Source organism: Phragmites australis, chromosome 3 (genome assembly GCF_958298935.1).
Source record: "Phragmites australis chromosome 3, lpPhrAust1.1, whole genome shotgun sequence".
Classification (NCBI taxonomy): domain Eukaryota; kingdom Viridiplantae; phylum Streptophyta; class Magnoliopsida; order Poales; family Poaceae; genus Phragmites; species Phragmites australis.
This window is the reverse complement of record NC_084923.1, coordinates 36,291,846-36,312,490: the sequence shown is the minus strand read 5'-3', so window position 1 is coordinate 36,312,490 and position 20,645 is coordinate 36,291,846. Positions and strand designations below refer to the sequence as shown.

The 20,645-nt window shown below is 41.9% G+C and overlaps 1 protein-coding gene and 1 non-coding gene across 3 annotated transcripts; one reads left to right on the top strand and one right to left on the bottom strand.

Annotated features, from left to right (window-relative positions):
* Positions 1 to 9,364: 9,364 nt before the first annotated feature.
* LOC133913891 (small nucleolar RNA Z247) lies at positions 9,365 to 9,503 on the bottom strand. Its single transcript, XR_009909128.1, has one exon. It is a non-coding gene; the product is annotated as a small nucleolar RNA Z247 (small nucleolar RNA).
* Positions 9,504 to 11,381: 1,878 nt separating this feature from the next.
* On the top strand, positions 11,382 to 19,923 carry LOC133912918 (protein NETWORKED 1A-like). Of its 2 annotated transcripts, XM_062355896.1 has the most exons (7): positions 11,382 to 12,106; positions 12,221 to 12,321; positions 13,329 to 13,561; positions 14,618 to 14,965; positions 15,043 to 16,364; positions 16,450 to 18,225; positions 18,493 to 19,923. In XM_062355896.1, exons 3-7 carry the CDS (start codon positions 13,459 to 13,461, stop codon positions 19,555 to 19,557), a joined length of 4,614 nt encoding a protein of 1,537 aa, XP_062211880.1. In that variant the 5' UTR covers positions 11,382 to 12,106; positions 12,221 to 12,321; positions 13,329 to 13,458; the 3' UTR covers positions 19,558 to 19,923. The 2 variants fall into 2 exon arrangements, with proteins under 2 accessions (XP_062211880.1, XP_062211879.1); XM_062355895.1 differs by lacking the exon at positions 12,221 to 12,321.
* Positions 19,924 to 20,645: the final 722 nt, after the last annotated feature.

Below are 20,645 nucleotides of genomic sequence, written 5' to 3'. Positions count from 1 at the left end.
TAATTTATAAAAAAAAAATAACCTAGATTATTTAGTAAAAAAGTAAGTTTTTTTTTATAATATAATATATATTTATACGGATAATCAATCACAATCTCTTTTCAACCAACCATACATAATCATACAAACTAAATTACTTCTCACTAGTCTAACTTAACTCAATCTAACTCATAAAATATGAGCCAGACTTAAACTATACTTAGCAACCAAAGACCGTTACACGCAGAGGCTACTGAAAGTTAGCTGATATACCAATGGCCACGTTACGTCATGGTGTAGTTTAGTCAGAGATGCAAAGCAGGCCGGTCTGGACTGGTGCCGTGGTGCGGCGCTGTGGGAGCCACAGCCGCGCCGCCGTCGCCATGTTCAGTTGCGTCACGTGTGGGAACTCATTTCTTCATCATTATCCTCGATTTGAATGATTGATTGGTAGTTTGGTACGTTATCATCTTAAAACCCACATTTATTTGGAAATGAAGACGGAATGGAACAATTGATTTCCTTATTTCAGGTCCGTTTAGGTGTTTTTTCACGTTACTACTAGGAGCCGAAGCACATGTAGTTTCGTAAAATTAATGGTAAAGGTTGTGATTCATTAACTATTGAGTACAAATAGTTGTAGTTTTTATAAATCCACTCTTTTATTTGCATTTTCCTGGTTTGATGAAACTCAATAATATACATATACTATTTATAAGAAATTCGATATACTCTTTCAACAAATCATATATATAAACTATTGGATTCAGCTACATACATTCTTGCACCTAGATGCTGGGATATGTTTATTTTACTATCTAAAAGTAAATAAATTGTTGGATGTGCCGTTCCAAAATGTTGGATTTTCTTTCTCATATTGTTGGATTAAATTTTTTGAGTGCATAAAAATCATGAAACATATACACAGCAGCGAATTAATTATAACGACTATGATAAAAGTAAGGAAGAATGCACTCGTGGGCCGTGGGTGGTGGGCTGTCCGAAGCCAGTGCTTCACTGCTGTTCGATTGGACCCATCTGGCCCACCCACAGGCTCAAAGCTTGATTGGACCTAGCCCATCCACCGGTTGACTGACCCATCTGGCCCAGCTCACGACTCTGAAATTTAGGCCGAAGGCTTCGGCCTTGCTTCATATTGAAAACAACACGAGATATTGCTAGGTTACGAGTTTTATTATTTATTTTTATATTTCAAACATAAAAAATGGCAATACATGACGCCCGTTCGAAGAAATTATAAAAATAGGCTACTGTCATCGGTGAAAAGTTTAAAAAATAATAAATATTACGTTTCATTGCTCTTCAAATTCAAAATAATATCAAAATAGTCATGAAAATTTCTAAAAAAATTTGGTGATGTAGAGGATACTATGATCTGACTCTCACAAAAAATTAAAATAAAAATATGATATGTACAGTAAGAAATAAAAAGATAAATTTATTGTATACAGTCCGTTGGACTTATGTACAATAAATTTTTTCTTTTGTTTCTCATGATAAAAGCAATTTTTTGAGAGCTATATTATAGTATCATTTATAATATTTATTTCATGACTATTTTAATAGTGTTTTGAATTTTGAGAGTATTGAAATATTGTATTTTTATTTTTTAACCTGATGCCCGTTCGAGGGACAATATGTTTATTTTTTTAACCTATCACCTCGCCCTTTCAACGAGCGAGAGTATTTTATTTTTATAATTTTTTAAACAAACGTTTAGTTTTGTAATTTTTTGATTTTCCAAATAAAGAAATTTCGCTGGGTTAGAGGTTACAACTTACAACAGTTTAAGCATTCAGTTTTGACGAAAGCTACTGATTACATCAGTTTTTAGCAGAATCCAGGACTCTGAAATTCAATCCTGGATTCAAAACAATGCACAGTAAATTCCCCGTGCAATCTCAACAAAAACAGTAGTAAATTCTCCGTGATGTCACTACGTTAATTTTTTTCCTCGTTGACTATCCATTCTGCAGACATCATCGTACTTAGCTTTTCTTCTTTATCTGGATGATCGACCAGATCCTCGGACGGCAATTCATTCGTGAACAGTAGTAGTGACTTATCCATGCTACCGTACTTCTACAGTAAAGGAAACAGAACTGCTTTATAGTAAGATAAGATTAGTACATCAATTTATGAACAATACATACGCTATAGTATTTTACTGTAAATTATTGTTCCGTGTCGACCTTATTTATTCTACTGTTTACGGGTGACTTTTTAGATATGAGGAAACAGAACTGCCATAGTAGAGGAAACAAAACTGCTATAGTTTTCCTGTTACCATTAATTCATAGATAGTACTTACGCTATAATATTTTATAGTAAATCACTGTTCCTTTCTCAGGATCTTGTTCTAAGTCAGAGGTTCTGGTTCCCAGCTCCAGCAGCGGTTGCTCTCGCTGATGGCAGGCATGCCAGGCGTGTTGATCCGCCCAACGGCGACGGATCATCCGCTGCAGATGCACAGACAGCAACCGAATGATCGTTGGACGTAATCAATAATCAAAATGCAACCTGTGGCTACAATGCAGGATCAAGCAAGCCCGAACCGCAAGCAAGCAAGCGACGGTGGCCAGCTAGCTCGCTTCTCCGGCGAGCTGCGCTTGCACTGATCGTACTATTTATTTTCCAGTCCTATTCAAGCAGCCTAATTATTATTGGCAAATCAGTGACATGCGCATGTGCGAGAAATTTGAGCAGGCGTCAGTCCTGCTGATTGCCCGTCAGACGATGGGATCGGATGATCGGGGCAAGTTAAGCGGCGGCAAAAGCAGACGCTAGTAACATCGCCGTCGCCGACCACAAACCAACCACCAACCAAATGCATCCATCGCTCACTGATTGCTCAACAATACTAGTGGTACTAGTGTAACCATACAAATGCCTTTTGTTGTTATTGTTGTTTGAGAATTTTATAATCTCTTTTTAAATTTTCTATATACCTTGATCCGATTAAGACCGTTATATTGTACAACGTTGAATTTATATTCCGTTTTAATAAATGATATGTAACTCTTTTGTGTATTCAGAAACTAATGTAACCATTCTGCTCTGGTATTAGTCGCGGGAGCAGGAACAAGCAACGGCAAGAAATAAATGAGGTAGCGATGAGAGTAGTATACATGGATGGACGCCAATTAGTGCGGTATCAACACGCCGTATTGTCCCGTAATGATCGAGTTCAACAAGAGAACTAGAGAAGATGACGACGCTTAACTGCCAAGGAATAAGAGTGAATGCCTACAAAGATGACAGCGGCTAATAATGTGTACAGTAGCACCATATTTAGTATGCTTATGCAACCATTAAAAATAGCAAGAGACAACCTAAAAGATAGACCGTTGGAGAAGTTAGCTTTAGTGTCGTCTATAGGTTGACGTGTAACTCTTATAATTAGCTGCTATCTATAATTGTTAGAGTTGCTCTTATAATACTATTGTCTAGAGAAAAATGAAATAGAATTTAGTGAAGTAATATTTAGTGGACTCTAGCTGAAATAGGGACCCAAGGTTCTCTTATTACAGTGCCAGAAGTACCAGTGGCATATGGATTATGGAGTGCTTGGTAAAGGTTGAGACCTCCCAACATCTTGTCTTTGGACGAGCAATGGGTATATATGATCATTGTAGTATCCATTATATACGCTAAAAATACTTTTGTAAAAGAAGATGAATGGCTATTGCGTGCCATTTAGTATGATTCAGTTCCGACTAGGAAGTTGGCAGTTGATAGCCGTTGGATACTTGGATGACGATGACGTACGGCGCTCCCTCGTGTGGCAGCGTGAGGAGAGCGAAATGGCACCCCTCCTCCCCTTGGATCGATTTTGAATTAGCCGAGAAGTTAAGCCAAAGCTATGGCAAGCCAAACAAGCTACTCTCTCCGGTTAGAGACAAGTCCGTTTTGAATTGTGTACAGTCAACATCTTAACTATAAATTATTTTTTATCTATTGAATTTAGATATTTAAAATTTATATGAATAGATTTGATTCGAAAAGTAGTTTCATAATTAGTAGTATAATTTTATTATATTTTATAAATATGTTATATTAAAACATAGTAGTCAAATATATATTTTGTAGATAGTATCAATTATTAAATTGACTCTTATTTCTTATTTGTGATCGGAAGGAGTAGCTTTGTGTTGTCTGTGAGCTTAGCTTCTCTTGCTTGCAATCGATACACGAGATTACCGTAGTTTGTACTACTAATTCAGTTGCCTCCGACCATGCATACACATCAAAAGTACGGGAAACAGTTCATAGATCGAGAGCACCAGCAGGACAACTGCCAGTGACGCTAAACATGCAACCGCAAGGCTTTGACAGTGTACCGAAATGTCCACTTACCTCCTCTTCTGAAGAGTGAAGAATGGTCATTCTCCGGCTCTCAAGCAAAGCAATCTCCTCGGCTTCTGTTGACTGAGCAGTGTGGCCTCTTTGTGAATAAAATAACATAAAACATAGATGTGTTGTCGGAAGTTCATTTTTTCCTGTCTCTCGGCCTAGCTCAGCAGCTCAGTCGGCTTGTGCGGTTGATAAGAGACGGAGAGCATTTCTTTGGAAAGGGTGGAAGGAAATTTAGAGTGGTTATTGTGCGGTTGTCTGGACTTGTGTCTGTCGATCGAAGGAGCTTGGAGGGCTCGGTATCCATAATCTTGAAATCTTGGGATGGTCCCTTCGGATGAGATGTCTCTGGTTGCAATAATCGCTGCTAAACAGGCTATAGTCGATGTTCAGTCTCGCAATACCCACTAAGGTGCAAGCGATGTTTGCGGCGTCCATGATATTCGAGGTCGGAGACGGACGCTCGACCCTATTTTGGTCGGATAGATGGCTATCTAGTCGCTCTATGGAGGATATAGCGCCGGACCTAATTCCTTTTGTTGCAAAGAGGGTTGTCGGCAAAAGGACGGTGTATGCGGCCTTGCAGAATCGAGCTTGGCTTAAGGACATTATTGCAGCCCTCAATGGGCCGGCGACCTTGCAATTCCTGCAGGTGTGGGATGCAGTCGCGGGCTTGCAGTTACTTGAGGGAGTTCCGGACCAGCATCGCTGGACCCCGATACCTTCCAGCATGTTCTCGACGCGCTCGGCATACCATCGTTTCTTCACGGGGGGCCATTACCTTCGAGCCATACAGTAGGATTTGGAAGACATGGGCCTCACTGTGGGCCAAATTCTTTGTCTGGTTGGTGACTCTGAATAGATGCTGGATAGCGGACAGGCTAGCACGGCGTAGCTTACAGCACTCACCGAGCTGCCCGCTATGTGATCAGGTAGAGGAAACGGTGCAACACCTGCTGACTGATTGCGTGTTTGCTAGAGAGATCTGGTTCAAAATGCTACAACGGGTGCAGCTAGGGTTTCTGACACCGACGCATGAAGACATGAATTTTCAAGCTTGGTGGAGTCGCGCGATGGAACAAGCTCCCAAGGAGGTCCGCAAGGGTTTCAACTCGCTAGTGATTTTGGTGGCATGGTTTATTTGGAAGCTGCGGAATCGATGTGTGTTTGACGGAGCTCGTCCCTCAATTGATGGTCTTCTGGTAGACATTTGTGAGGAGGTTCGGTTGTGGTATCTAGGTGGAGCAGCTAGGTTGTGTGCCTTGTTAGGTTGACCAAAAATTCATGATCGTGCTGAGCTCATGGCGCGTTGTTTCACCTCTAACTAACCCGGCTATTAGAACGGTATTGTATTTAAACTCGTCTTCGAATTCTTCCACCACTTAATATATTGACACGTAGCTCTTCTGCGTTGTTCACCAAAAAAAGCTCAGTCGGCTTGAATTTGAGTTACTATTTTCTCGTTGATACAAAATGGCCTACTTCCTCCGAGCTGATCTCTCTCCGAAACAGCAAGGTGTTAAAATGTTTCCCCTTTTAGCCGGATGAATTATGCACCTACTTCTTGATCATTGTATTGTGCATTTAATTTTACGACCCACTCCAGCATCTCATCATTTCTGTCGATCATGTGCAGATTTGGAGAACATGATGCCTGATGGCATTCACAAATGCCAAATTGGTTTGCAACTTCTTTCCTCTCCACTCCAAAAAGCATATTCTCTCTTTTTTTCTTTAATAACAAAAAGAACGGCTCTGGTTAACTAACTAATCTACTATCTTTTGATCATCCACCAAACACCCCATTTGTGCTACTATTTTCAGCAACGAATTCAGTGCCTTTTGCGCCCTAATTCTTACACGAGTTTCGCGAGACTGTCGGTGATCGGGATAGTAGTGCAATGGCATTATGAGCAAGCAGAGAGTAAGCTGAAAACCAAGTTGGACAAAGATGTTTAGCTGCTTCCAGACACGGATGCCTACTTTTGCTAATCTTGTGCAAGTATTAACAATTCTGCCGACAGAGTCTACGGCCACGCTTAAATCAATCATCAGGCACATTAATTTTTTAGACTACATGGTGACTGGTGAATGGTGATGCCGCAACCCTCTCTAAAAATGACATCGATCAGGAGGGGGGGGGGGGGGGGGACCTGCACTGGTCTCTGCGTACTGCATTGTATTTGTGAAGAAATTAGTGTACGAAATTAGTTTCCTGATGTCAGGACGGGTCGTATTCAGAAACGAAATGTGCCTGCCCACTAATCCAGGACGGGTCGCAGTAGCATCAGTACTAGCGTACTACTCTCTGTATAACATGCGATGTGGACAGGCAGCGATTTCTCTGGCAAGGGCTACAATACCCGCGGAAGAAGCTACGCAAATTCATACCTATGAGTTAATTTTTAAATCCACACTCATATTTATTATCCGTCACAGGTAAAAACTGAAATTCCTGTCCGCTATCGTGGGTATGTGACTCATGATCACATCCGTATACCCACAAATATAATAAAAAAGTATTGAACATAAAATCAAGCATATAACAATAATATCATCAATTTAAATATACATCTCAACTAAGATAATAAACAAGCATCTCACAAATACATCATACATAACATGTATATCATAGTAGTACATTACCACATAGTTAACACATACAACATATTATTCCATAATTCAATCACACTTAAAAAATGCAACACAAACAACATTGTTCAACAATACAACAAGTCTAACCATACAAGCAAATACAAGTATCAATAAAATATGTGTGGAGTGTTAGATGAAACAAATCTTTTTTTTAATCTTATATACCCACTTACAATCTATAATATTGCTCCCCTTTGTAGGTAGTACTAGATGTTGAGTTTTATTATCCATTAGAGCTTTATACTCAATATCCATAGCCTTCAGCTAAATTTTGAGATTCCCCAGAAGATGTTAAGAACACATACTTAATTGTGCCATCAGTGTATACCTTTTCTTTATGTATGCCACTTTGTAACCTTGTTTTGGGTCGCGTAGAGGACGGTGCAGAAGACACTGGTGCAGAAGGAGCTACAGAAGACTCTGGCGCAGATGCTCCAGGAACGACAACATCAGCCACACTGGGTCGGACTCCAGACTCCGTGCCGGATCCTCTTGGGAGTGTAGCGCTCCTGGGAACTAAAATTGTCTGGCGCAGGATAGCCAGCAGAGCTCGAGACGAAGGGTGCGCTCAAGTGCGCGCTTGGGCCTTGGAGCGTGTCACAGCGGGAGCCACCTGCTCCATCAGCTTCAGGTTCCGTGCCATATTGTTGTTGATCAAAATCCGCACGCTGATGTGCATCAACTTCATCATAAAAAATATTATTAGTGCCAGGATTATCAGTTAATTGATCAGCCAAATGTTCTCCCCCATAATCAAGAGTACCAGGACTTTTCAAAGTTGGAGGAAGGAGAAGAATTTCGAATGTAAACGAGCACCATCATTAGAATGTAAAGTGGAGAAAGGGCATTCTCATCAAATATAACATCCTTAGAGATATAGATGCGACCCGAGGAGATATCAAGGCACTTAAATCCCTTGTGAAGATTACTATAACCAAGAAAAGTGCACTGCTTTGAGCGAAATTGTAACTTTCGAGAATTATAGGGACAAAGATTAGACCAACAAGCACAATCAAAAACTCGCAACGAGGAGTAATTTGGTTTTTTCTAGAACAGACACTCTAGGGGTGTGTCAAACTGAATAACTTTGCTGGGAGTACGATTAATAAGTAAGTAGTAGTGAGAAAAGCTTGATCCCAATATTTTAGAGGAATGGAAGCATGAGCAAGGAGGGATAACCAACCTCAACGATATGGCGATGCTTCCTTTCAGCGGAGCCATTCTGTTGATGGGCATGGAAACATGATGGGTTATGCCATTTTTCTGGAAAAAGGAGTGCAATTTTTCATACTCTCCTCCCCAATCAATCTGCATGGTGATACTTTTTCTATTAAAGAGTCTTTCAACAAGACTCTGAAACTCATGAAATCTCTGAAAAACTTCAGACTTAAATTTAAGAAGATAAATCCATGTAAATTTGCTGTAATCATCAATAAAGCTAACATAATATTTCCAATCCCTAACAGAGTCTGGTGCAGGACCCCAAACATCAGAAAACACAATTTCTAAAGGGAATTTTGACACACTTGATGACTTAGAATAGGGTAGCTGATGACTTTTAGCTCTCTGGCACGCATTACAAACAGACTCATTATTGGACTCACTTTGACAGGGAAGACTATTATTACTAATGACTTTCTTAACGATGGAAGATGCTGGATTTCCTAGATGGTTATGCCACCTAGTAAGAGATGGCTTGATGACTCCAAAAATTTGCTTCTTTGTGGACGCAGAAGGAAGGGGGTAGAGCCCATTGCGACAACTTCCTCTAAGAAGAGTGTTCTTCGTGGCCTAATCTTTAATCAAGAAAAAATCAGGATGAAATTCTAAAAAGTCATGATTATCAGTAGCAAGGCGGTGAACAGAAACAAGATTTTCTTAGCCTTAGGGACATGAAGAACATTATTTAGATGAAGATTACGAGTAGGGGTATGAACAGTAGCATGATCAATATGACTTGTATCCATACCTACACTACTTGTCGTGTGAATCTGATCGTTGCCATTGTACTTGTCTCAGACAATCAACTTGTTGAGCTCTCCAGTGATATGGTCGGTGGCGCTTGTATCAGTGTACCAGTTGGTGTCCACTCCATTGGAGTGAGTTGCTGTAGCATCGCTTCTCTCTTCAGACACAAAGTCAGCATCAAATCTATGCCAGCAATTTACAGCCGTGTGACCCTCCTTGTCACATAGTTAACACCTAGGACGACGACCACCATTGTTGCTGCCACGATTGTTGGAGTTGTTGGAGTAGTTGCTGCGGTTGCCGCGACCACTGTTGCCACGACCGCCACCACGGGATGTGACATTGACATACGACTGCGACTGAGCGCCTTGAAGAAGATCCATCCTCATCTCAAAACTCAGCAGCTGAGTATAAAGCTCACCAACTGATATTGGTTCCACTCGCGATACAAGTGCCAACACGAGGGGGTTGTAGTCGTAGTTGAGGCCAGTCAGGATGTACGAGACCATCTCTTCGTCATCCAAGGGTTTGCCGGCAGACGCCATCTCATCTCCAAGTGCCTTCATCTTCCCAACATCTTCGACAATCATCATGTTGCCCTTCTTTGTTGTAGCCAAAGCTATGCGTGTGTTTACCGATCGCGCACGAGTCTGCGAGGAAAACATCTCCTCTATGGTGCGCCAGACTTGTGACGCCATCTTGAACGCGATGAATTGCGTCAGCACTTCCCGAGAGAGGGAAGAATTTAGATAGCCAAGGACCTGCTAATCCGAGGCCACCCAGCGAGCGTATGCTGGGTTCGGTGCTTTAACCATCTTGTCTCCATTCTTGACGTCGATCTCCTTTGGCGGAGGTATCTCGATGCCGTCGAGGAAGCCTTCCAGCTGTGCACCACACACAGTCGGGAGAACCTGTGCCTTCCACAAGAGATGATTGTTCTTGGTCAGTTTGTCCATGATCGTGTGACCGAAGAATGGGTTCATGGCGAGATTAGAGGAGCCGACCATTCCTAGATGCAATCTAAGGAGAAGGGGCTTTGATTACCATGAAAGTAATAACAGCTTTTGGGTAAGCGTATCTACTCCATCAGGAGCCACGAGTTGCGTGTTAATATAGAGCCGAAAACTTGGCCGAAGATTTACATTGTTTGGTTACAAATCTTGGCTGGCAAGACAGAGCTTTCTATCTATACACATTCTATGTATATCTCTATCTATAGCCGGATACAAATCGTATCACAAAAAGATTAGTTTCATCTAACATGGAGTGGATACATGAGGGAAGCGGACACGGATAAACCGATTTTATACCCGTCTCTCTATACCTGTTTGGTTAACTTCAAACCCACACCCATACTCATAGGTAAAAATTAGAACCTAAATCCACGCTCGGTAGGGTTTTTACTCCGCGAGCACATGGGTAAAATACGTTCATTGCAAACCCTATCTAAGATGCTGTCATACTGCAGGTATACCATCTCGGTCCAAATAGGATTGCATAGGTAGAAAGTGTTGCGGTTGCAATGTCACAGTAACAAAGATGCATTGTAGGGCCTGGAAAAAGCTTGAAAGCTGCCTTATGTAAACAACCGATTCAGAAATTGGGGAGGAGGTAGAGTATATACTGCTCGTCTGCTCCATATGTTTGTCGAACAGGTGTGTAGTTGTGTAGTGTCGCTGTGAATTACAGGCAAAGCAATCTAGATAAATACACTACTTTTTCGGTGTTGGATGGATCCCTGAAACTAGCCGGTAATTAACTCCATTATTTCTTGACAGGACAGGTGACGGTAATTATATGATGATGAGTTGATGATTGTTGCTTCAGGGCATGTGCTAGAGTGGTACTGCTATGCGGTGAATGATTCCTATTGATTGCAAGATTTCTAGTACTGCTGCTGAGTTTTAGCAATTGTACTGCTAAACTGCACATGAGGTGAGGAAAAAATGAAGCAGGTGCTGCCGTGCCTTTCGTGGATCTTGCAGAGAAAATTTGAGCGGGGCACCTGTGCAATTCTTTCAGAGAAACAGTTCAAAACGCTTTAGGCCGCAATGTCGCATGGCTATCACAGGCATCGTCCGTAAGAGCGCTAACCGATCTGAACCTCGATCCGACGGTTCGATGAAGCGAATCAGACGGAATGCTACACGCTTCCGCCTCCGCAATGATCGAGCACCTGCTTAGTTCCTTCCGCTGTACTGGTGAGTGGTGACGCGTGAACACAAGAGAGGACAAGAGAGGACCAAGACAGGGCCAGACAGCTAGATGACTAGTAGATCAGTGAGTCATCAATCCACTGGAAATCTACTTGATATCATCAGTCCAACGTTTTCTTTCTCCATGGAATTATTGTAGTGATTCTCTCTCTCTGACTCTCTCTCCCCCCGTGGGCATTACACAATTTCTTCATCTTTTTTCTAGTAAATAAACAGCACAAGCAAGTGAGCCCTCACCGGAATCATTAGTCAGCAACAGTAATCCTCATAAACATATAGCCAGAAGCTAAGAATCAGCCAAAAAGGGCTAATCATTCCTCTCTCATCATTCGCTCGCACATTTTCTTGGGCGCACATGCAAATCCCTCCACGAAATAGAGCCGAGCCGGCACACCAGGTCCAAAAGCGTCAGGTGTACACTCATCGCGCCGCGCCCTCGCGCCGCCCGTTGCCGTCGGTACCCAACCACCACGCAGAGACAAGAACACTGCCGCGCCAACCAAGTGTCAAGAATTCACCAAAAAGATTTTTTTTTCTTCCCACCCGGAATCGAGCTTTTGCGCCCCAAACTTTGTCCTTGCTTTCCGTGTTTAACAGGAGTGAACAAACCGACGATTAAATCGCCATCACCACGGGCCGCTCCCCCTCCCCGATCCGATCCCCGGGTGCCCACTCTCCGCTTCTTGCACGGCCGCATTGACTCTGCTTCGAGGTGAGGCGAGGAGAGGGAGGGATCCAGGAAAGGAGGCGTCTTGCTGAATGCTGATAGATAGTTGCACTGCTACTTTTCGGGGCCGCTGGTGAGAGATGGCGCCGTAGCGGTGGGATGGGGAGCAGCTGGATCTCTCCTGGTTGGAGCTGCCGTCACCAGTCTCACTGCAAGATTCTTTCCCCTCGCTTTTATTTTGCTGATGGTATGTATGTGAGAGCCATGTCTTTGATTTTATTTAGTTCATTTTTTTTCTCTCCCCTTCTCACGTTTATCTCTGTGGCCTCCTTTGATTGTGTTCTCCTCCCTTTGCTGCAAGATTGCCTTTTTCCAGGTCCTTTTGGGGCCTGTCTCTTCATCATCACTGTCTTCATAGCTTCCTCGACCAATTAGAATTGTTTTTCTTCAGGATTGCGCCTGGTAAATTCATCTCAGGGGATTCAATCTCTTTGCTTCCATGGTTTTAGGATCGCAGTTTCTTGATGAATTCAGTTCGTGGTTATTGGGCTCATCAAAAGATGATCTTTTCTCTTGGGGGTTTGATGATCAACCGATCAAGTAATCAAGTAAATTTCAGTTCGTGGGTTTTCGGCTCATCAAAATTTGTTTTTTCCCCTCCTTCCCAACTTGATCAACCGTTGAAGTAATCGAGCAATTAATGTCGTTTCTTTCCTGTTAGTCTGGAACTCCACCTGCATTTTGTGGGGGCATTTGGGAGCTGAGAAGGAGGTGGGAGCATCTTTTAGTTTGGGTTGTTAAGTTTTCTTGTCACTGCCCCCCCCCCCCCTTCCCTTCCCTGTCATTCCTTCATTATTATTGCTCGATGCTTTATTTCCTAGCTGTGCACGCAACCTTCATCTGTTCTTGTTTTGGTTCAGAATAATTGAATGGGGTTTTCGAGCAATTTGTGAGGGACCTTTAGCTTCGATAGATTGTTCTTCAGAAGTTAGATGATTGATTTAGGAGTTAACTCTCTACTGTATCTATATATCTATACTGCACCCTTCCAATTCTATGATTGGAACAGTTGCAAATTCTGGCACAATTTTTGGAGATTGGGATGCTTGCAGTTTTGCTGCTCTGATTCATGGTTGCTTGCTTTCATCATTCACTCTCTGTTTGTTCATGAGGGAGGCAAAAATAAAACTTATGTTCGTAATTGGGTTTTATGTCTTCAGATATTGATTCATCATATAGAAAGTTAAGACTTTATTGCTGCGTATTGTGGTGTCTTTGGGTGGTTACTGGTTAAGGGGAAATAGCGAAGTTGCAGTATCGATCTTCAGCCATGACTTATTGTGTATAAGTGAATCTGAAAATAGGAGAGATAATGATACTTTGCGTACTTTGTTGTTCGTTTCTTCGTGCAAAGAATATTTAGTCTTCTGTTTGATGCTCAGAGTTTGAGGGGTTTTATTATATTGCAGGTAATTGACTGGTGTTAGATTGTGATTGCTTCTTGTTGCTTTCGCCATTCACTGGTCGTAGAATTACAAAAGATCAAACAGTTCTTCATCAGAAGTTAAGAACATCTCTGCTTTTTGGCTTGTTGGCACAATGACAGCAACATCGCCAACCAATACAAGGCGCAAGTACTCATGGTGGTGGGACAGTCACATCTGCCCAAAGAACTCGAAATGGCTACAAGAAAATCTTTCAGGTAAATTATTTCCAAGTATTTGGGAGAATTTCCTTAGATGTCAGACACCTTGAATTCTAAATTTCTTGGAACTGAATATGCCTGTGTGGTGTTCTTAGTCCTTACATTAGAACTGCAATCAATTCTGAATCGATAATTGAATTGACAAAAAGGGTAAAGTCAAATTCGACATCCAGCTCCGTGGGAGTTTAATCTACACAAATGCAGAGTTTAAATTTCTAGCTTAATTCACAAAATTCTAACGCATCTTAGTTCTCTCGATTGGCTGTTATTGGAGATACAAGATTGGCATTTCAAATTGAAGACTTTGAAAATAAGAAGTTAATTTGAAGCTTAAAAATATTAATTTTGCATTTAAAGCATTTAAAACTAGGAAATAAGAAAAATTCTTCACACTGTATGCAGCATTTGATAAAAAGGATCCGCGACCTCAATCACTTTGAGCTTATTGGCAATTTGGCATCACTTGTGGTTCCAAGGATAAATGTGAAAAGTAATTTGTAATTTTTTTAATGATAAAATACATTTTTTAGGATCTCCTACATAATATGATCTGAAAATGACTTGCACTGTGATGGTACCTGTATAAAAGCCATACGAATATTGAGGAAGCACGTGGACATCTTTAATTCTGGCATATGACAGTACGACTTAGGTCTTTCTGCAGGCACTTATGCCATGGTTTAGGATTTCAGGTGGCTATTGTAATGAATGACCATATTCCAGTCTGATATCACTTGTTTCATATTAGTTTTAGACTTACAATTGAACTGAGACAGCCAATCAGTTGAGCACTGTGATAGTCAATATGAACTTCAGCTTCAGAGCAGTGCACCACATTCTTGTACAATTTGTTACCACTATGCTCTAGGCTGTAGTACTTGGTCTCATATGATGCTTCCCTGTCTTAGATAGTTAAAATGATAGTATAGTTTCTGAATGGATCTATCTGGGGAACTGATCGGTAGTTGTGATGCTTCAATTTCAGAATTGCCAACATTTTTTTTTAAAAAAAAGTGAAGAGCTTGTCTTTTCTTGAATGCTTGATAAATACAGATATGGATAGCAAAATCAAGCTGATGATGAGGATCATTGAAGAAGATGCTGAATCATTTGCAAAAAGAGCAGAAATGTACTACCGAAGGCGACCTGAGCTGATGAACTTACTTGAGGAGTTGTATCGTGCATACCGAGCTTTAGCAGAAAGATATGATCATGCAGCAGGGGAACTCCGACAGGCACATCGAAAGATAGCAGAAGCATTTCCTGATCAGGTTCTAATGGACTTGGATGATGACCTCCCAGCTGACACTGCTTCCATTGAAACCGACATGGACAATCCAGATACGACTCCTTCTTTCCTCTCGTTCATCAATGCTAGCGATTCAAAAAGGCATGCCAAAGGTAAGCCTGCGAAGATTTGCAATCACAAATGTAATATTGAAAATATAATCCATGTCAAACTAAATGTGCTCTTGCAGATGACCAAGATTACGAGAGGCTGCATAAAGAACTTGCAAGCTTGTCAAAGGAAAACCAAGACCTCAAGGACAGGATCTCATCCATGTTAGAGCAGAGCAACAAGGCTGAGTGTGAAATCCTTCGCCTCAAGGAGTCCCTTGCACAACAAGAAGCAGAGAAAGGAGCTGCAGTTTCACTATGCCAACAATCAAGTGCTAGATTACAAAACCTCAAGTCTGAAATATTACATACCCAGGAGAAGTTCAACAAGCTGAAAGAGGAGATGCAAACTGGGCCGCAGCCTTTGGCCAAAGCAGATGAACGTTTCCTTCTGCTTGAAAGAGCTAACCAGGACTTGCACTTGGAGCTAGCTAATCTGAAACTTATGTTGAAACAGAATAATGACGAGCTAAATGAGAAGCAAGCCGAGTTGGAAAAGCTTAATATCTCTACAGAAGAAGAGCATCTCAAGCGTATGCAAGCAGAAATGGCACAGCTCTCTTTGGAGAAGCAATTATTACTGGCACAAGACAGACTGAGGCATTTGGCTCTTGAGAAGCAGAGTGAAGTAAGCAAGGTAAAGGACGTCGAAACAAGCAAAGTTTTGCTTCAGAAAGAATCGGAGAAAATTCTTGAAGAGAACCAAAAGTTAAATGATCAAAGTCGCTCTTCTTCCGCAGTGATAATTCGTCTGCAGGATGAGATAATTTCCATGAAGAATGTACAACGGAGACTTGAGGAAGAGGTTTCTCGACATGTGGAGGAAAAGAAGACACTTCAACATGAGCTTTCTCACCTTCAAGAGGATAGGAGTGACTTGGAGAGGAAACACTTTTCAATCAAGGAGCAAATACAATCTGTGAACTTGAATGTAGAATTCCTACAAGCACTAGCCCAAGAGTTGAGGGATGGCCATGTTGAGCTGAAAGAGATTATCAAGAGCCATGAGAGCATTGAATTTCTGCATAATGACAACCTGAGACAGTTGGAGAGGATGTCGGAGACGAATGCACATTTAGAGAAGTCTTTGTCAGCTGCAACCACTGAGCTCGAGGGGTTGAGAGAGAACAAGGTGGCATTAGAAGAATCATGCATGCACCTCAAATCCAAGATTCACACTCATCAGTCCGAGCGAGCTGTGCTTGTCGTACAGATTGAGGCAATTTCTCAGACCATGGAGGAGCTACTAGAGAAGAATGTTTTCTTGGAGAATTCAATATCTGACGCTAATACTGAGCTTGAGAGTTTGAGGAGGAAGTTGAAAGAACTGAAAGAGTCCTCAGAGGCACTTCACAATCAGAATTCTATACTTCAATCTGAGAAGAGAACTCTTGTCCGCCAGGTATGTTTTCTGAAAAATTATATTTTCCAGATCTCATAGAAAAATAAATTGGTTTACCTTCTTAGTAATAGCATTGTTATTTCAGATTGACAGCATCATCATCACTCTGCTGAATTTGGAAAGACATTACACAGAACTAGAAAGTCGACACTCAGATCTGCAGAAGGAGAAGGACTTGGTGCTCGATGAAGTGATTAAACTACAGGAACAGATCAGGCTTGAGAGGAAGGAGCATGAAGATCTTGCGCACTCAAGCAACACTCGATTCGATGCTCTACAGAAGAAGATTAGCCAATTGCTAGAAGAGGGCAGGAATAGAGAGGTGCAGCTTGGAGAGGAGGAGCTCAAGATTGTAAAAGCTCAGATAGAGATATTTGTCTTGCAGCAGTGTTTGAACGACATGGTGGAATTAAATTCTGATATATCAGCACAATTGCAAAAGAAGAAGGAACTATGCAAGGTCCAGGAGGGGAAAATGGACAGCTTATCAGAGCATAATCAGAAACTAACTAAAGGGATTGATTCAGTGGTGAGAGTATTACATTTGGACCGTAAGTATGAATCCTTAGACCAAATGAAGCTTGAAATCATTGTGCAGCTCATCTTGAATGAGATCAGCTGCCTGCTGAATACTATATCCGATGCCCAGGATGTAAAGCAAAATGAGCTTGTTGAGAAATCACTTGTTGTTACACTTCTGGAGCATTTCGGACAAGAAGTGGCTGAGTTAAGGTCAGAGCGGAACATCTTCAAGCAAGATCAGCAGGCAAAGAATGAGGAACTGCTCCAGCTGCAGAGAGAAAAAGAGGAACTTATGAAGATAAGTGATGAGTTCTTGGAAGAGGTGGAGGCTCGTAACCACAAAGTGGACGAGTTAAAGGCCGAGGCGAAGTTCTTAGTTGGAAGGCTGTCAGAACTACAGGAGTCTAGGAGGTCATTGCAAAGTGAGGTTACCAAGCTGTTGGAAACGAACTCTTTGCTGTCAAATGAACTAAATGACTCCATGGAGAAACAGAAGATGTTTGAGCATGATTTCAGTAATCTTGTTACTGAAGCAGTCAGCAAAGATATCCTCAGTGTGATCTTTAGAAGCCTTCATGAAGAGAGGACGTTGCAACTGAAGTCTTTGCATAATAATTTTGGCTGTCTGCAAACAACAGGCAGTGAGCTTTATCAGGGGATCAAGATGATGAGCAAGAAGCTTGGAGACTTAGAAATCGAGAACAATTACCTTGTCAAAGAACCCGGTAGAACCATGAGTGTTTATGATGGATCTTTTGTGCAAACTGCTGCAGGAAAAAGGCATCCAGGGCGAAGAGATTGGCACCTTCTGAATTCTGGCAGGAAAACCCAGCAAGATGATCATGTAAACATGGAGGTGAAACAACATAAAGAAGTTGGCAATCCTGATTTTCAGGAATCAAATGAAATGCTACAGGGGGAGGTACTTAAGTTACGGAGTGAAGTAGAAATGCTTAGGAGCAAGGAGAAGTCTGTGTTTGACATCAAATCTTGTGATGAAGAGATCATGAAATTGCTGGCTAATATGCAAATGGCCATCATGAATGCAGCTCTGTTCAAGGAGAAGGTCCTTGAGCTCATCATAACATGCGAGAGTTTTGAGATAAGTGCCATGGTACAGAAGGAGGTGCTAAAGGAAGACATCACTCGAAGAAACTCGTATGTAGATGAGCTCAAGGACAAACTGAATGCTGTTGAGATTGAAAATAGAAGATTGAAGGTTGATCTGAATGATGATTTCACAATGATAGGATCATTGCAAACTGAAGTCAGTGCCCTGGAGAAACAAAACTTGTCCCTTGCTAACGATTGCTTGGAATCAAATAAGCTCAGGATGGAGGTATTCGTTTGCTTTGCCATGTTTTATTCAAGATCTAAGGATCATAAATTGTTCCTGCTACAATATTATATTGTCATCTCTAACAAGTTAATACTTTTCTACTAGCGACTTAGCACAGTAAGCTTAGCTATTTTCTCCTTAACCTTCAGTTGAAGCAAGAGGTCAAATAATTTAAGTAGTTTTATGTGTTTGCAGGATCTAGCAGTACTTGTGATAACATCTTTTTTCTTTCTTTCTGGAACTCATTACGCTTGTTTCCTTTTTTAGGTAAATGCACTATCACCTCAACTTCTGAAGACCACCATGCGATCCGGCGGTGATGAAAGTGCAATGAGTATGGTGAAGGATATGGAACTGCAAAAATTGCCTGGAACAATCAAAGCACTCCAGAAGGTGGTCACAGATACTGGTGTCCTTCTTGAACAAGAGAGGCTTGATTTCAATGCCAATTTGCAAGAAGCGAAGAAGCAGATTGAGGTGCTGAAGCTAAAGGAGATCTTGGATGATGATATAATTGAAATGAATTACGAGCAAATGTTAAAAGACATACAACTTGACCTCATCCAAACTTCTCCAGGCCGTAGAACTGGTCCATTTGGTCAGGAAAAGAAAAATGTAGCACAAGTAGATGACAAGATGGTCAACTTTTGTGGCCTTGTTGGGCCGAGCCATGGACATATCACTGATGACCTAAAGCCACCGCAAAGTGAGTCATTCGAGAGAGACAACAATAAACAGGTGCCTTCTGATCTAATGGCTGTCAAAGAGCTCAGGATTGACAAACAAGAGCTACCAAGGTCAATCACCACGGAGCCACACCAGGAGTGGAAGAATAAGGTCGTAGAGAGGTTGTCTTCTGACGCCCAGAGGCTCAATGCCCTCCAATCCAGCATCCAAGAACTTAAAACAAATGCTGAAACATCTGAAGAGCTCGAACTTGAGAGTGTCAGATACCAAATAAGAGAAGCTGAGGGTACCATCATGCAGTTGATCGATACCAACAGTAAGCTATCCAAGAAGGCCGAGGAGTTCACATCCGCTGATGGTCTTGACGGGGAAAACATTGACTTGAGGAGCAGACATCAGCGTAAGATCTTGGAGCGCGCAAGGAAGATGTCCGAGAAGATCGGGAGGCTGGAGGTGGAAATGCAGAAGGTCCAGCAGGCTTTGCTGAAATATGAGGAGCAGAGCAGCAGAAAGACATCAAAAGCCGTGCGGCGACGGTCAAAAGTGCAGCTTGTAGAGTATCTCTATGGTCGAAGGCGGGACAGCAGCAAACAGCAGCAAAGCTCATGTTGTGGTTGCATGAGAGTGAAAACCATCGATGACTAACTCACCTTCACACCGCTTCTTTTTTTAAGGCGTAAAGGAAGGCCGAAATGCATCAAGCTATCTGTTTGTTCATGCTGTTTTTAGGTAAATGAGTGGATATATAAGGATTGTAAATGGTAGTCATGGATAATAACCATCTGTTATAAATGACTTGTTGCTTGTAGCTTCTGATCATGCTTCATAGTTGGTCTAAAGTGAATCATTTGTTGCTTGTAGCTCCTGATCATGTTCCATAGTTGGTCTAAAGTGAATCTTAAAGTGAAAGTTTTCCGTAAAAAGGATACGACATACAATTGATGGAATCTTGGAGGACATTATTATATGAATTTATCTATTTATTAATAAAAGGAGATGACCTTTTCATGACTTTCCCATTACAATGGGTAGTGTTGTAGTATAAGTAAATTGCTCATCTTTTTTATAAGTTTAGGTTTTTAAATGAGTTGGTTGGTGTATGTAGCTCAATAGCTAGAAAAAGAGAGAAATAACCTAATTTATAGAAAAAGGCAAAACATCATGTCTTTAACCCCCTCCTCACGTAATCTCATAAATCTAAAATGCAAAGCATTTACTACATCCAACAAGCAGTCGAGGACCATGCATTAGCCAAGCTAAATCTTGGGTGGGTATTTTGCTGGCTCGAATCTTCCTAGCATGGCAGTTGGTTGTAGTTGGGCATAGGCCTCACAACAGGGCGGGTCGGGACCGGGTGCAGTAAGAATGCATCCAACCTGAAACCCGAATAAGAAAACTTGATCCGAGCCCAATAGATTTAACGGGTGAAAAATCACCTCGGCCTTGAACCTGGCGGGGACCCAAAACCCTATGGAGACCCCGCGGGTGGGAGGAGGTAGCCAAGGCGGGCATAGGCGGCAGCGCGGTGGGCAGGGGTCGAAGCGGTGGCAGGCGAGCTGGCGATGGGAGGCAGGAGCGGTGGCACACTTGATGAACGACGGCAAGACCGCGGGAGCGACGGCTAGGGTTAGGTGAGCTAGCTAGCTAGGCTAGGGTTAGGTGGGCAACTAGACTTTAGTGGGCTAGCTAGCTAGGCTAGGCTAGCGCCTGTGTATTCGGTCTTGAGCGCCCAT